This window comes from Populus alba, chromosome 7 (genome assembly GCF_005239225.2).
Source record: "Populus alba chromosome 7, ASM523922v2, whole genome shotgun sequence".
NCBI classification, from domain to species: domain Eukaryota; kingdom Viridiplantae; phylum Streptophyta; class Magnoliopsida; order Malpighiales; family Salicaceae; genus Populus; species Populus alba.
The window spans coordinates 4,352,680-4,368,975 of record NC_133290.1 but is presented as its reverse complement, the minus strand read 5'-3'; the positions used below and the strand labels follow the sequence as shown (position 1 = coordinate 4,368,975).

Here is a 16,296-nt window from a genome sequence, read left to right as displayed (position 1 = left end):
GATTTGAAAAGAATTTCAGATCTTGTTCAAATAATTAATGACTATGGTGTTAAGAATAAAAATGATTTGATAGAATAGATATACTCTGATGAATTAATTTTTTTTTTTTTTACATTAGTATCTCAAAATCATTAGAAAGCACTAAAAAACCATAATTTTATTTTTTTTCAAGGCAAACACAACTAAACATAGTTGAAAACGCAATATCAAATAAAGATCATAAAAATATATGTTTTATGAATTTATTAATATTCTAATAACATTTAAGGATTGATTTGAGGAGTTAGTCTAATGGTTAAGTTTTTTTTTCCCCTTGATTTCTTGGTTTTCAACTTTGAAACCATCTTTATGGAAATTTAATAATTTTCTTAAATACATTGTAAAAATATAGGAAATACAATTAAGATTATTTGATAAAAAATTTAGTCTTAGGAAAAATTTTATACGAATAGTTTGTAACATCCTGTCTAAATTTATATTGAATAAAAAAATAAACAAAAAGAAGGGAGTGAATAAAAATCATGGCTCACAAAAAATAATGAAAATATATTTACATAATATTTTTATCTATTTTTTTAAAAATATATTTAAAAAATAACTAATAAAATATCTAAACTTAAAATATTTTTAACATCAAACTCAAAAGAAAAACACTACAACACTGTAATTTTATTTTATTTTATTAGCAAAAGCAGTGCTTACTGTATTTTGTCCTCCTAAGCTTTTTAAAGTAATTCCTAGTTATCCCTAACTTTCAATTTCATGAATTGGAAGCAAAAGAATCTTTCCTTTGAAACGTGAGCAAAGACACTCCTTCCATTCCACACCGACGACAACGACGACGAGAGAGGGAAATTTTTGGATGGGTCCATGCACATAAATAATATCGCCCAATAAGGCAACGCCCACTCCAGATGCAGAAAGCAATCGAACGGTGTCGTCCTTTGTCGGTTGCCTAAGTTGAGGCTCCGTAACAAACCCTTTCCAAAAAGGTTGACTCCTCAATAAATCAACGGCCAGTAAATCCCCGCCACGACACCATCACTGAGTGTCAATCCAGTGTGGGGATACACGAAACGTACAGAAACTGTTATCTACAAATGAGTCCCTTAATTATGTGATTGATTTTACATCAGCACAAAATGACAATTCTTTTGCAATTCTACCACCACTAAATTGTTACTTACCTAGCATAAATTCCGGTTACATTTTCAAGGTTCTAAAAATATTTATAAGAAAAAAAAAATTAGTCTCTATAAGAAGAAACTCTTATGGATATATATTTTTTTTGTTTTTTACTTGGAATGGCTTTTAATCTTTCTATATATGTTTGTGAGCTTAAAGAAGTGTTATTAGGTTTTTTAAATTAGTTTGAACTGGTTTATCGGTTTGGTTTGGTTTATAATTTTAAATATATAAATTTTGATTTATTTAGTTTTTTTAGCCTAAAACCAAATCAAACAAAAAATATTCACTTTCATTTTAAAATTTTTACTCAATGAATAATAAATAATATATAAATATAAAAACTTGAGGTGAATAAAAAAAGCTACAACATGCAATAAAATAAAATCATTCATTGCATTTATTTTGTTACAAAATATTTAGTAATGTAATGGAGACATTCATAAAAGTTCATTCTATTTCTAGTAATTTTCAAAACAATATTAGTCCCTATATTTTATTTATAGTTATAAAGTGGTCTTTATTTGAAATTTATTTTTGTCCTTGTGCTATATAAAATTTACAATCTAGTCTAATGATGAACATTTCTTTACATTCAGGTTCGTGCAAGACAACTCTTCATTATATAATGTTAATTACATAATATATTTTTTATGTAATAAATGAATTAAATATACAAATGAACCATTATATTCCATGATTCATTACATCTAGCCATACATGCATGTTGAGAAAAATTTCAACTCTTTTTTTTTAATTATCAAAAAATTATTTCAATCCAATAACTTAAGTTTAGGAGAGGTCCTAAAATATATTTTATATTATTCTTTAACAAATCTCATTAAGTGAAAAGTCATTAGACTTGAAACTTTGTACAAGTCCACGTTATTTTATGCATAATTTTTATAAAATAAATGAAAATGGTGAGATTCGAACTCATGACTATTTAGTCATCAAGCATTAATATAATGTCAAAAAATCATCCCACCCCGATAGCTTAAACTATCACCATGCTATGATTTATATTATTTTCTAAAAAAATAAATAAATAAATACAAATTTCAACTCTTATCATCGGAGAAGAGGAGACTGTAACTTACCACTTCTCACTGCCTCTCTGCTTATGGGTGGATTGGTACTTGATTAACAATTTATTTGATAGACGATAGGAATTGGATTTTTCTTGTTAAATACTCAAAATTGCATTATATATATATCTTTTAATATGTAATTTATTAAAAAAAAATCAAGATCACATTTACTCTAAAATTGCTAGCAGTAAATGAAACAAGTAAAGAATTATTTTAATTTTCTAAACTGTAGTGCTCGTCTATAGGTGGAATGGTTAATTTGCTGTATCGAGAGTGTTAATGTGGTAGCGGTTGCTTTTCAAATAGCTTTTCGTACTGAAAAACATGCCAATAATGTTTTTTTATTTTTTAAAAATCATTTTTGATATCAACACATCAAAACGATCTAAAAAGTACAAACCGCACTCAATTTTAGCAAAAAAAAAAAAAAATTGAATTTTTCCCAAAAGCAGGTTGCACCTCAATGCCAAACAGGCACTAAAGAGTTTGATTACCAATGTGAAGCCATCATAATAGTTGGGGGACTAACATTGTATTTAACCCAAGCAGGTATTTACCCCTGTAACCCTCCCTTTCCTATAACGAAGTCCCTCTCCATTGCATCGATCGATTGAAAAAAACACGCTCTTCCTTCCTGAATCTACCTCCATCTCTCCCACTGAAAACACACACCGAAACAAGCTATTTCAATATAAAAATAATAATAATAAAAAGGAAAGGAAACCCCTAGAGTAGAATAAAAATAAATCGAGATGAAGGATGATGATTCGCTTCCAACGACAACAGCACTAAGCGTGAAAAAGGAAACCTCCGATTCCGTTCTATTCGGCAAAGGCCGTTACAAGTTCTGGGCTCTAGCAGCCATTTTGTTATTAGCATTCTGGTCGATGCTCACTGGCACCGTCACTCTCCGTTGGTCTGCCGGCAATCTCAACAGCCTTGTCGACGACATCGACTCTCCAATTCGCGACGATCTCGATGTCCTAGTCAGTGCACAGAACTATTGCTGGGTTTTTATTTTTTTTTTTTTTTAAAATTTTGATTATATGAATTTATTTTGATTGGTGAATTGTAAATAACTGTAGGAAATGGAGGACAGAGAGAAAGTGGTGAAGCATATGTGGGATATATACACGAATAGCCGTCGGATCAGATTACCAAAATTTTGGCAAGAGGCATTTGAGGCCGCTTATGAAGAGTTGACTAGTGACACACCAGATGTTAAAGAGGCTGCCATTGCTGAGATCGCTAAGATGTCTATTCGGTCTATTGATCTTGATCCGCTTCCGGTTCAATCTACGGTGAGGACTTCTTTTTTCCTTTTTTAAGGTTCTTGTGATTTTGCATTTTAATGTTTAGTTTCCGCAAAAGAACTTTTTTTTTTGTTGATTGAAACTGTATACAAAGTAGCCAGGGTAGTGTTGACATTGATCTTGTGATTATTGATTTTGATTTCAATTGAAAACGGAAGCATGTTGTCGGTGGTTGATTCGGGGTTAGGAGGTGGGCTTGCTTTGTGATTTTACTTGTTGGTCAAAGTCTGGGTGTGGAAAAGTCTGAGTGATGTGATAGAAATCCTTACCGAAGTTAGACTTGGAGTTTGGATTAGTATATTTTAGAAACAGTGGGCTTAATCCAGCTCATTGTTCATTTAGGAAGAATTTTGATAGGCTAGTGTAAATAATATGTTATTTATTTTTTTATTTTAAATAAAGAAGTGATTTGTTGAAAGAAAGATAGGAACAAGATTCAGTGGCCACAGATATAGTTGCGAGGAAGGAAATAAGTGTAATATCGTATACAAAGACATGCAAAAGAAACTCATATGAGGGAAGCAGAGCAAAGAATGGCAGATCTGTAATTGAAGAAATGTAGAGACTCATTGGGAATGGTGTGAAAAGAAAGGCTGGTCCTGATAGTAATAATAAACTCGGGTAAATTTCATGAGATAAAATTGAGTGTGGTCTAAGATTGCTAAGATGTCTTTTTGGTCTATTGATCTCAGTGGATCTACCTCCTATCCAATCAATGGCGGTGATTTATTTTCTTAGGTTTTTGTGAAACTGCTTTTAATCCTTATTAATTGTTCAGTTAATTGAAATCTTGATTTGTTCGCTGTTTAAATTAGCAAAAACATTTTTATAATTTTGAATGCTGAGAGAAAACCTAGTTATCGGAACACTCTGTTCAAAACAGTAATGGTAATGTTGGCTTAAGCTCAGGATGATAGGTGGTATGGTTTGAAATCACTGGCAAACTTTTAGCCATTCAAAAATAGACAATGGATTGTTGTCTGTTAATACCCCATTGTATCCCTTAACACGCCAAATATTGCATTGCATCAAAAGGTGTGCATCCTTTGAAGTTAGGGGCAAATTTGATAATTGCAATACTTGACTATCTTTTTAACAATTGCTAAATGAATGTGTGAAACTCAAAATGGAATCATATTAGGGACCACAGGGAGCATTAGTTCTGTCCATTTTCATTGAATTTTGGTTCTACATAAATTGTCAGTGTATTGCTGGTGGCAAGAGTTTCAATGTGACAATACCTTTTGTTTTGCCTGCTTTTTCCAAATTTTATTCAATTCTTTTACCATTGTACTTGAGGAAATTATTAAGGTTTTTGTTTGTGTGCTATCCTTTGATACAGACTTTTGCTAGTTTATTCTGTTTGGATAGTTCTGCGGAAGCCTCTTTTTCTTGAGCAAAATATTTCCCAGCTGAAAATTTGTTCAAGGTAGCCTACTTTAGATGATAGTCATCTCAGCTGGACATTTTCAATGTTTTATCAACAGAAGCTACAAACGCTAGGTCTAGATGTTTAGCAGCTTTTCCTATCTGATAGCTAGAGTGGTCAAGCTCCGTTTGATGTTGTGTGCTCACATAAACTTAACCATAAGTTGGTATTTGGTTGGTGAACTTGTTGAATTAGTTCCTGACGAGATCCTCGGTGCATGGGTATCCTTGTGCTGCGTGGGTGGAAATTTTGAATTGTGATTATAGGAGGCCTGGAGTTGGTATAGCTTCTAAGAATAAATCTTCTATACAATTTCTCACCAGGCTAATTATGATCCCTGTTACTGAGATTCAATGTGTAGTTCATTAATGTAGATGAATCCTATAAGTCACCTTTGGCCATGCCTTCAATCTGACAAACTGGATTCCAGTTATCTTGGACTTCCTTTTATATTTATGCCATTGTTTAGTGCAATCATGAGGTGGATCTGTGAAAACCTAGTATGCAATGTAGTGAGGACAAGTTCAGATCATTCTATCACAATGTCCACAACAGCAAATGCTTGATCAGGAAGTTTCTAAGTTGCATGATATTTTGAAGTGAAAGCAAGTTTTGGGTTAAGGTAGGGGTTGTGGTGAGGACCCAGTAGAACTTCTTCACTCCTCAGGGGTAGAGTGGGCTTCCATCTCCCTATTTGTACTGCTTGAGTAGGTATTCATCTGTTAAATTTATTATTGCTTTATGTTTCATGAACCAGAGAAATAAAAAGAAGAGGGAATAGAAACATTGTAGGACTGTTAACTGATATCTAAATTCAAATCCTATTTTGAATTTATGCAATCTTGTGATTGTGTTGGAGTAGGTATTAATTTGTTGTTCTGCCCCTTGTTGTGCCTCTCTTCTTTGCTCACTAATCCTGAGTTCAGAGATCTATCATTGCTATCCCAGATTGTGTTGGAAAAGTGTTTCTCTCATTTGCTACACCTTTAATGATTTGCTGCTCTCATGGCCAACACATATCATTGAATCATTGAGCTTGGAAGTATAAAAGCCTCATATTGCTCGATGTGCTGAATTAATTTGAGTGAGACAGACATGTTAACCATATCTTTCCTGCATTTCTTATGTTTGCTTTCAGAGAGCACGGGAATTAAGTAAGAGTCTGAAGCTAGCTGCAGTGGCTTCAAAAGGGAGTGGTCATTGATGTGGAGAAAGTTTAGCACCCGAGGCTTCAAATCCACCTTCGTGCCTCATTGCTCCATGTGCTGCTGCCCGGAGTTTGTGAGCGGTGGTTATGGGTGAACCATACTCTTTAAGTTCATTGTTTTCATATTAGGGATAAACAATGTATTTAAATAGGTTATCATTCTTTGTACCTTTTGCTTTCACAATCTTCGTAATATGAGTGGATTTGAACAACTTTTTGGATAGATCTCTCCAGTAAGAAATTTTGGTAAAGATGTCGTCTACTGTATTAAGTTGAAAGAATATTCGAAATTCTACATTGCAATTTACAAGTTAATAAGCTAATCTGTCGATCTATGTCGCTGTTATTCTTTGCCTTCGCATGTGAAATTCGAAGAAAGTGCTAGGCTGTTTGCTGGGCTCTCTGGGTGGCCCGACTGCTCTTTCATTTCAATGGGAGATCAAATTGCTAACGTAGACAAATTTTCATTTGCTAAGAAATCCATCAACTTTCGAGCCTCTTCCCCCATCGCCGACAAAGTGGAGGATAGAAGTAAGTATACCTCTTTTCCGACCTCAAATCAACACTATCCACGGCACATTCTAGAAAAGAGTCCTCCCTCCCTCGGTCCCTCCCTCCCCCCCCGCCCTTTATAACGGTCATGTTTCTTCGAAACAGCTCTCAAGTGTTGAGATGAATATGGGCGGTAAAAATAAATGAATATGTAACATCACCGCAATTTGTATAGGAACATGGGCAGTATTAAATTGTGATTATAATTGAATTTTTAAAGTATTTTTTATTTAAAAATATTATTAAAATAATATATATTTTTTTATTTTTTAAAAACTATTTTTAATATTATTATATTACAATAACTTGAAAATAAAAAAAATATTAATTTAAAATAAAAAAAAATAAATGTTTTTTAAAAATAATCTTTTAAAAAGCAGGAATAAAACGAGCTTTGCCTAAAAGCTCATTCGAAAGCTCTACCATCTTTGAGGAAATCAATCCCGTCCCACAAAAGGCAAAACACCACCAGAATCCCCAAATTCACCACCACCAAACAATGAAGTGCCCCTACTGCTCCGCCACACAAGGCCGCTGCGCCACAACAACAACCACAAACCGCTGCATAACCGAGTGCACATCTTGCGGCCGTGTTGTAGAAGAACGCCAATTTCACCCTCACCACCTCTTCCACCTCCGTGCACAAGACACCCCTCTTTGTCTCGTAACCTCCGATCTCCCGACCCTTCACCACCACCACCAAAATGAAGAAGACCCATTTGAGCCCACCGGGTTTATAACCTCCTTCTCCACTTGGTCTCTCGAACCCAACCCAGTCTCCCTCCGTTCTTCTCTCTCTTTCTCCGGTCACCTTGCAGAACTTGAACGGACAATTGAACTAAGTGCTTCTACACCGGCTTCAAGTTCGAATGTCGTGGTGGATAATCTGAGAGCGTATATGCAGATTATTGATGTGGCTTCGATTTTGGGCTTGGATTGTGATATATCAGATCATGCGTTCCAGTTGTTTAGAGATTGTTGTTCAGCTACTTGTTTGAGGAATCGGAGTGTCGAAGCTCTTGCTACAGCTGCTCTTGTTCAGGCTATTAGAGAAGCCCAAGAACCCAGAACCCTCCAGGTATTAAACAGTGAAACCTAAGCAGATGTTTTTAATTTAGAGTTAACTAATTGTAATTAGCATTACTGTATTTTTGAAGTGCTGCGTTAGAAAGGATAATTTCGAACCGGCTAATTTGAATTGTATATGATGCTGGCTTTGTGTAATTATATTTTGAGAATCAGGTACGGTCCCTTGTAAATGGAGAGGTAATTTTTAGATAAGGAAGATGGGCTTATTGCATTTTTTGTTGCTTTGATTGAAAGCTGATGCATTCTTCAATGTAGACGCTTATGCTTATGTTTTTACACTGACTGGATTATGTCTCCTAGCAAGTGAAAAGTATGACCTTGTTAAGGTCAAAATGAGGGGAAATGAGGATAAGGGATAAGTTAGAGGCTTCTCTAATGAGTACCTTGTTTTTTAATGACCGAAACGATTTGCTTTAAGGGTACCTTTACATACTGGTGCCGCTGTTATTCCTGTCCTTGAGATTTGATGCTTGCCTAGTATGATCAAGTGCTCCTGGGTGTTGTGTGCAAGTAGTTGCATTGGTCTTGGCATCTTTCGGCTTTGATCATTTCTAACTTGAATGACTGGGTTATATTAACAGGAGATCTCGATTGCTGCCAATGTACCTCAAAAGGAGATTGGGAAGTACATCAAGATACTGGGAGAAGCTTTGCAACTAAGTCAACCAATTAACAGCAATTCAATTTCAGTGCATATGCCTAGATTCTGCACTCTCCTCCAACTGAACAAATCTGCCCAGGTACTTTGTAATGTAGAAGCAGCTGACTTGTCAAGCTGGAAAAGTTAGAATGTAGTTAATAAACTTTGAGAAATTGTATTCAAACGATTGGAAGTGTTAAGAAGATCAAATAGAAAAAGGAAAAGAAATTTTGAACAGGAAAATTGTAGCCTTCTTAGGGGACAAATAGAACTCTTGAAAATCTACTGTACTAAAATTAATATTTCACTACTTTTTAATGTCAAACTGTTGCAAAGATTCCAAGTTGCTGTTGGCCCCAAAAAACGAGTTCGGTGATAATAACCTCGGTAGTTGTTCACTTGACATTTTCAAAATTTTTATGTTTTGCAAATCACAAGCAATTCGTGTACATAAAAATTCGATGGATTCCTATTACCAAAAAGAAATAGTTGTTAATGGAGTCATATACAAAATTTTTGGTTTGGCTTATAAATGATATTGTGGATAATTTGACACTTGTTTTGCTCATTGAAGTGGCTGTGTACAAGTATTTACCAGCTTAAAGTGTGATCACACTAAAAGTGCTAAACATATAAATAGACTCTTTACTTCTCGAGCTTTTGGATTTTCTCTTGACCATTTGCTTTTCACTTGATCAAATTGAGCAACTAATTGATTTAACTAAAGGAACTGGCAACTCACATCGGAGAAGTTGTTATCAACAAATGCTTTTGCACCCGTCGGAATCCCATTAGCATCTCTGCAGCTGCTATATATCTGGCATGCCAACTAGAAGATAAAAGAAAGACACAGGCAGAGATTTGTAAGGTGACAGGTCTCACAGAAGTCACCCTCCGTAAAGTCTACAAGGAGCTTTTGGAGAATTGGGGTGATCTGCTTCCAAAAAATTATACTCCTGCTGTCCCTCCCGAGAAGGCATTTCCCACAACTACAATTGCCTCAGGCCGATCTTCTGCACCTAAAATTGATCCAGTTGAATTAATAACTTCATCTTCGGAAAAAGATAAACAACTAGAGAGTAAATCAAATAAGCCAAGTGAGTTGGCCAGAGGCAAAGAGGACACTGAAAATAATGGTAATTCCCGTGGAGTCCGACCTTCATGGCAGAATTTCAGGCAGCCCTGGCTACAGCTTGTAACTTCTGGAGTTCGGATGGTGGGAGATACAAATCAGAACTTAGCTCGAGTGGATATCAATGAGTCGCAGCCTGGTCGTCAGGAGTTCGAAGAGAAGGCAGACAAGCAGAAAGTGGATAAAGATCCAACAGCTTCAGCATGGCCAAACCAATTATCTAGTTCCCCAGCTTCAGGTGCGAGCACAATCTCCTGGCCATTTCGGACAGCACCTTCATCAGGGTCTTCTCCAATAGTACAGCCACCACCCAAGCTAACACCAGGTTATGCTGAGCTAAAAGGTATTGGCAGTCAAAATGGAGGTAAAACTGGCAATAATAGTGGTGATAACAAGTAACACGACACGAATTGGATCCTCCCTTTTCAGGTATACATTGTTGTACAGCACCAAAAGATGCAGTTACAAGTTTCCCTGCTGATTAAATTCTGTGGTTTTTATTTTACTGTTCATTTTATGTATCATAAAGCATCTAGCTTCTTTAGCATTTTCATATCAGAACAGAAATTAGTTATTCCATTAATAGAGTCTTATGCTATCTTCTATGGATGGACGGATTCAAGGTCTTGCAATTTATAATTTGCGTTTCGGTATGATATGTCAGGGCTTGATCATTCTCAACTCCAACAAGCATCAAGCAACTTGCAAATAGAAATTCTTGCAAGGACCATCAAGGAAGTCAACAGTAGCATTTTGATGGACTTGCACTGCTTGAGGCACTTGAATAGGAATGGATGGTGACATTGGGTAAGAATTTCAAGGGACCTGTCTGTCCCTCTAGTTTCTATGTTTTAGCCATTACTAGTAGCCCCAACAAAAGAACAGCTTAGTGGCCTACCCTTTCGAAGCCTGTGAACCTTCTCATTTATGGAATGTTAGGGATATTTAAAGAAACTTGGGAGGAGGACAACAACCTATGCTGCTTTTAAAGGCAACATGTGAAGTGATTCGTGACTTGAAAAGGGCACCTTTTATTTTTTCTTCACAGCTAGATGATCATGAAACATTTTCCCGACAGTCTTTTTCCACAGGTTGGATGATGATATCTTGACCCAATATCAGTGCGTCTTGCATTCCTTAAGGCCTAAGATGCGAAAAACTAGTTGATATTGGACAGCTTAGTGAAGATTTACGGAGAATACTGGAAATGCTTCATCGTGAAACTTCATTTCTTCCCGTTCCCGTAGCATGAAGTTAGGAAATGTATTTTTAAGAGGTCCTCGCAGTGATATTTTGTTGGATTGTCTATACATTGTTCCGGGTTTGCATATGCCTGTATCTGGTTTGTGTTGAACTTTGCTTTGTATTCAGTGAACCTGTTCTTCGCTAGAATTTGCGATGTACTAGCAGCCTACCTCTGCATGTGGAAGGTTGCGAAAACTTCTGAAAATGAGCTGTGTTCCTGCCTGTACAAAATCTAAAACTGATACTGATTGTTTTTTCAATGGCATCTCTTAGATGCGCTTTTCGTGTGCAATTGCAATCAGGTTTGTCTTAAACTTAGGTAGGGCCCATCCCCATCATTCCCCGGAGTATACGCCATACAGTAAAACATAAGAGGTGTTTTAAGAAATAGTGTATTAAAACTGTCCAAAAGGTACAACCGGTAACTCAATTTTTAGCGAAAAAATTTTTTTTTTTTGAATTTTATCAAAACACGTTTGGCAGCAATGCCAAACGGGCTGTAAATTTAAATTGTTTTATATTTTTAAATTGTTTTGATATGTTAATATTAAAAATAATTTTTTTAAAATAAAAAAATAATTTTAATATATCTTTTATAAAAAACATTTTGAATTCTCATAGGTTTTGCTCTCAAATACTCATGTAATCTATCCATGGTCATCTTAATCCATTAATTTTTTTTCGCCCTTAATGTCAGTCCTTTGAATTTGAAGATTTGAACCGGTGTTATAAAACCAGGCCAGTACTTGAGACTTTTCCCTTTATGCCATTTGAACCGGTATTATAAAACCTAAGCAGGGCTAGCGGGTTGACTTTTAGATTTTTTTTTTTTAATTATGAATATCTTTTTGTAATTTGAAACATTTAGAGTCTCTTTGGCAGTGTGGTAGCGGTTGTTTTTCAAATAACTTTTCATGTTGAAATACATACCAATGATGTTTTTTTTTATTTTTTTAAAATTTTTTTTTGACATCAGCATATCAAAACGATCTAAAAAGTACAAACCGCACTTAATTTTAGCAAAAAAAAAAAAATTTTAAAATTTTGCAAAACACAGGTAGAAACACAGCCCCAAACACTACCTTAAACTAGTGTCATACAACTCAAGCAAGTTGACATGGGATCTAGTCGGCTCAAGGAATAAACTATTATGGATTGAAGAAAAAATTGGAAAAAAAAAAATTTGACTTAATATAAATTGGTTAAAAACTTTGATTGACCTGTAATCAGGTAAAATCCAAATTAAAATTAGTTGATTTTTTTAATTAAAACAATGTTATTATAATTTTTTTATAAAAAAATTATAAAATCAATCGAGATGAGTGTTTTTACTTGTGATTTAGACTTGGGTTTAAGACAATGATTTGAACCCCAATTTCCAAATCAGTTCCACAAATTTTTGCACCTTGTGTTGCTTTTATTTGAGAAAAAGGAGTGATTTTTTTGTACTTTGATGGTCAAATGACAAATATCTCCTTTAAACACGTGCAAGCAGGAATTTCGCTGACACAGTAGGCTTTGGTTCGTCTAATTGTACATTACTCTAAACGTGTTTTTAACGTGCAAAACTAAAAAGCCTAAAATTCGATTATTCTAGTTTCACTATTTTTTCACCAAACGCGTCCTTAATTTATTTATTTTTAAGAAGCGAAACGACAATTCACGATGTCGTAATGCTATGGTAATCAAACTCCATGGCAACCCCGTAAAATATGTTAAACCTCAATGGCTTTTCTATGACCGACCCGATATTTACACAGGAACGGACGTGTCAAACATGTAGAGACCAAACCAACCAGGAAACCCTCCACTCTCTTCTCGAAAACAAACACACCTACCTCCGATCTCCACCACACATTCTTCCACGTCATCAATCCTCACCCACTCCAATCTAACGGTCCACACCCTCCCAATAATTCACACTAGCCCTAACCCACCCCAAACCCTCCAACCCTGGCTGAGCCCTAGCCCCAAACCCTCGAGCTACCCTCCCTCTCTTTTAACCAATAAAAAACCACAGGTCCACGGCTGCTTTTAAAAACAAAAAACAGAGGAAGAGGAAGAGAAACAGAGAGTAGAAAATCAAGTGTTAGTCCTTTAGCTTTCTATTTCCCTTTTAACACCCCCCCCAAAAAAAAAAAAAAAAACTATATTACACAGCAAGAAAATCCTACAGCCTCAGAAAAAAAATTTAGGGTTTGTTGCTACTGAATCCGCTTTTGATCTAGAATGAAACTAGTTTGAGATTAAAAGGAGATTTGGTGATTATTGTGGTTAAATTTTTGATGGATGAGATCTGGGAAAGAGCAGTGGAGACAGCATTAGAGGGGCAAACAGATAACTTAGCGGTAAGAGCCCTAACCCTAGACGGTGCTGTTAAGTGTATACAAGGAAGATTACCAGCAGCTCCAAGTTTATTTGAAAAATTCGAGAATCTTCAACACCTATCTATTGCAAGTATTGGCGTTTCAACGTTAGAGCAATTTCCTCGTCTTGGAAATCTAGAGAAATTAATTTTATCTGATAATAGAATCTCTGGTGGATTAGAATTTCTTGTGGAAGCTGGACTCGATTCGCTTCGGGATTTGGATTTGTCAAATAATAGGATTCAGTATATTGAAGATCTAGCACCTTTGGCTAAGTTAAGGTTGGTTTCGCTTGATTTGTATGAGTGTCCGGTTACGAGAGTCGAGGATTATCGGGCTAGGGTTTTTGGACTGATTAGTTCGTTGAAGTATTTGGATAAAATGGATGCTGAGGAGAATGAGAGACCGGAGTCTGATGATGAGGAGGAGGAAGAGGAGGAGGAGGAGGAGGATCCTGGGAGTGGTGAGGTTGATGGGGAGGGGGAAAGGCCGTTGGGGATGAATAACGGGCATAGTGAAGTTGGGGAAGGGATTGTTGATGTGGATGAGGAAGAGGAGAGCGAGGCGGATGAGGAGGAGGCAGAGACGGGGAGAGATGGTAATGGGGTTAGACAGAATGGGTTTCGGGTTGAGGTAGTGGACAGGAGGGAGGAGGAGGGAGTGAGTTTGGGGAAGAGGAAATTGATGAGGATGATGATGATGTGGTGGAAGTGCATGAGATTGGTGATGATAGTGACGAGGATGATGATGCTGATGCTGTGGAGTATGAGGAGGAGGACGACGATGATGATGACAACGAAGATGATGATGAAGAAGATGAAGAGGGGGAGGAGGAGGAGGTGGATAATGATGAAGGGGATCTTGGTGAGCCGGAGAGTACAGGAAGATTAACGAGTGCAGAAGGGGAGATTGACGGGCATGAGCATGGGGAGGATGATGGTGAAGAGGATGATAATGGAGAGACTGGTGAGGAGGAGCAAGTTGTTGAGGATGATGGAGAGTTTGACGGTGAGGAAGACGGTGAGGAGGAGGTGAGATGCTCTGGAATCTTATGTTTACCTTATTTCTTTATTTGCTTTATATGTGTTGCATGATAGGATTAACTGTTTGATTGCTATTGTGATAAATTTGCAGACAAGATGGAAAGGCATGACCTCTGTTGAAGGCCTAAAGCCTTATTTTACTGCATATATATGCATGAGTCGATACTTTTTGGTCTATGGGATCTTTACTATCTGTTTTTTATCTGCCTCAGGCAGAAAATCTGGGTTTTAAATGTATTTGCTATCATGTTTTATTTTACTGGTTTTTGAATTTTCTCAGTAGTCAGGATACTTTTCTTTGTTTTCAAGGACAGCAGATTCGTAGTCCTTGCCAATATGGCGGATGGTAATCTGGAAAACAGATTATAACTTGAATTTTAATGTCAGGGGTTGTATACATCAAGAGATGAATTGAGTGACATCAGGAAATTTAGATTTTTTGTTTAATGGCATGTTCACAATATTTTGGGGAATTCGGTGATCTTTTGAGGATAAGGTCATATTTTATGATCTGAGTATTTTTAGGAAAGACTTGAGAGGAATAAAAGAAACTGTCAAATGTTTAGCAAGGAGGAGGGAAAAGGTGAAGATGGTCTTTTAGTTTGTGGTATGGTTCCCCAGTTATATTTTTTGTGGCTTTCTTTTCTTGCTGTTGGAAATGCTATTGCCAGGTCTTTGGTACTGATTTGGGAAGACTGTTACTTGGCATGTGGAATTTCTTACCCTTCCTAACTCGTTGTAGGACTGAACCGCTGGTTTGTGTTCTCTAAGTGTGGTTTTTATAGCATGTGATTAGTATGTCACTGATGATTTTTTTTTTTTTGTTAAGCTTGCATCCCCTGCTTTATTATGTCCTATTTGTTATAACAATGTATAGATAAAGTGTTTTACTTGATTTCTGTTAAGTGGTAAATATTAAATAGGGATTATTCTTTTAGTTCATCTTCTGATCTTGTTTTGCTCTGGTGTGTATGTGTGAGTATGCGATTGTAGATTATTTTTCTTCCAGAGCCTTTTCAGTAATTTGGAACTCGGACTAATCTTTATTCAAACAACCTGAAAATGAGTCCAAATACATTTCCTTGGCATTTTCAAGTACTCGTATGATTTGTTGTTTTAAATGTGGATGCTTTTTCCAATTTCTATATTGGTAGTGATATTATTGTTTTCTGACAAAATTTCTTATTGCAATGGCAGGATGAAGACTCGGATGAAGGGTACTTGGTTCAACCAGTGGGGCAGGCAGAAGTTCATCATGATACTGGAGGCAGTGACTTGGAGCCAGGGAATGAGGAAGATGATCCTGAAGGGGAGGAAGAAGTTGATGATGATGATGAATTGCAGATGTTACCATCATCCTCACACCTCAAGAGGAAGAGAGATGAAGACGAGGAGGAGGATGGTGAGGAGGAGGAGGATGATGATGATGAGGATGTTGTTGAATATACAAAGTCATCATCGAAGAAGCACCGTTAGCTCTTCTCCAATCTCCTGGGTAAAGATGTTTTGTTTGTGTCGTGAAGCATGGAAAAAAGAGGAACTTGTTAGGTGAAGGAACTTGTTAGATAGACTGGTTGTAGTCTGCTAGTGATTTTGGGTATTTCCCGCGTGGACATACATGTTTAGGTGAAGGAATTTATATCTTGGGTGGCATGTTAGATTCAAAAGGTTGTTAGCATCGTCCCGCTTCTTCCCATTTCCTATATAGCCGTTAGTCTTTGTTAATTCAAATGACAGTTATGAAGGAGGGTTTCACCGCCCATTCTTCATCTCCCTCCCTCCCAGTGGTCTGTTTCTAAATGGGAACTAAATGGAGGGACAAAAGAGGGAAAGACTATGTCCCCCCCCCCCCTCTGCCTGGGCCAAAGCTTGTTATAAAATTGCCTGGTAGAAACGCTTGTAGATAGACTTCCTTCTTCCCTCTCTGCTTCATTCAATCAAATGATGGGCTTTTGAAGAATTCTTTTTACTCCTTGCTACTTGTCTCCTTGTAATTGGCCTGTC

General features: G+C 36.4%; 2 protein-coding genes and 1 pseudogene across 2 annotated transcripts; all 3 read left to right on the top strand.

Moving 5' to 3' along the window:
• The first annotated feature begins 2,859 nt into the window (after positions 1–2,859).
• On the top strand, positions 2,860–6,548 carry LOC118063279 (uncharacterized). Its single transcript, XM_035077286.2, has 3 exons — positions 2,860–3,262; positions 3,362–3,577; positions 6,157–6,548. The coding sequence occupies exons 1-3, from the start codon at positions 3,029–3,031 to the stop codon at positions 6,220–6,222; spliced, it is 516 nt and encodes a 171-aa protein (XP_034933177.1). The 5' UTR covers positions 2,860–3,028; the 3' UTR covers positions 6,223–6,548.
• A 623-nt stretch (positions 6,549–7,171) lies between these two features.
• Positions 7,172–10,426, top strand: LOC118063281 (plant-specific TFIIB-related protein 1). Its single transcript, XM_035077289.2, has 4 exons — positions 7,172–7,855; positions 8,448–8,606; positions 9,234–10,067; positions 10,303–10,426. Exons 1-3 carry the CDS (start codon positions 7,277–7,279, stop codon positions 10,035–10,037), a joined length of 1,542 nt encoding a protein of 513 aa, XP_034933180.1. The 5' UTR covers positions 7,172–7,276; the 3' UTR covers positions 10,038–10,067; positions 10,303–10,426.
• A 2,431-nt stretch (positions 10,427–12,857) lies between these two features.
• On the top strand, positions 12,858–16,252 carry LOC118063282 (acidic leucine-rich nuclear phosphoprotein 32-related protein-like; annotated as a pseudogene).
• Positions 16,253–16,296: the final 44 nt, after the last annotated feature.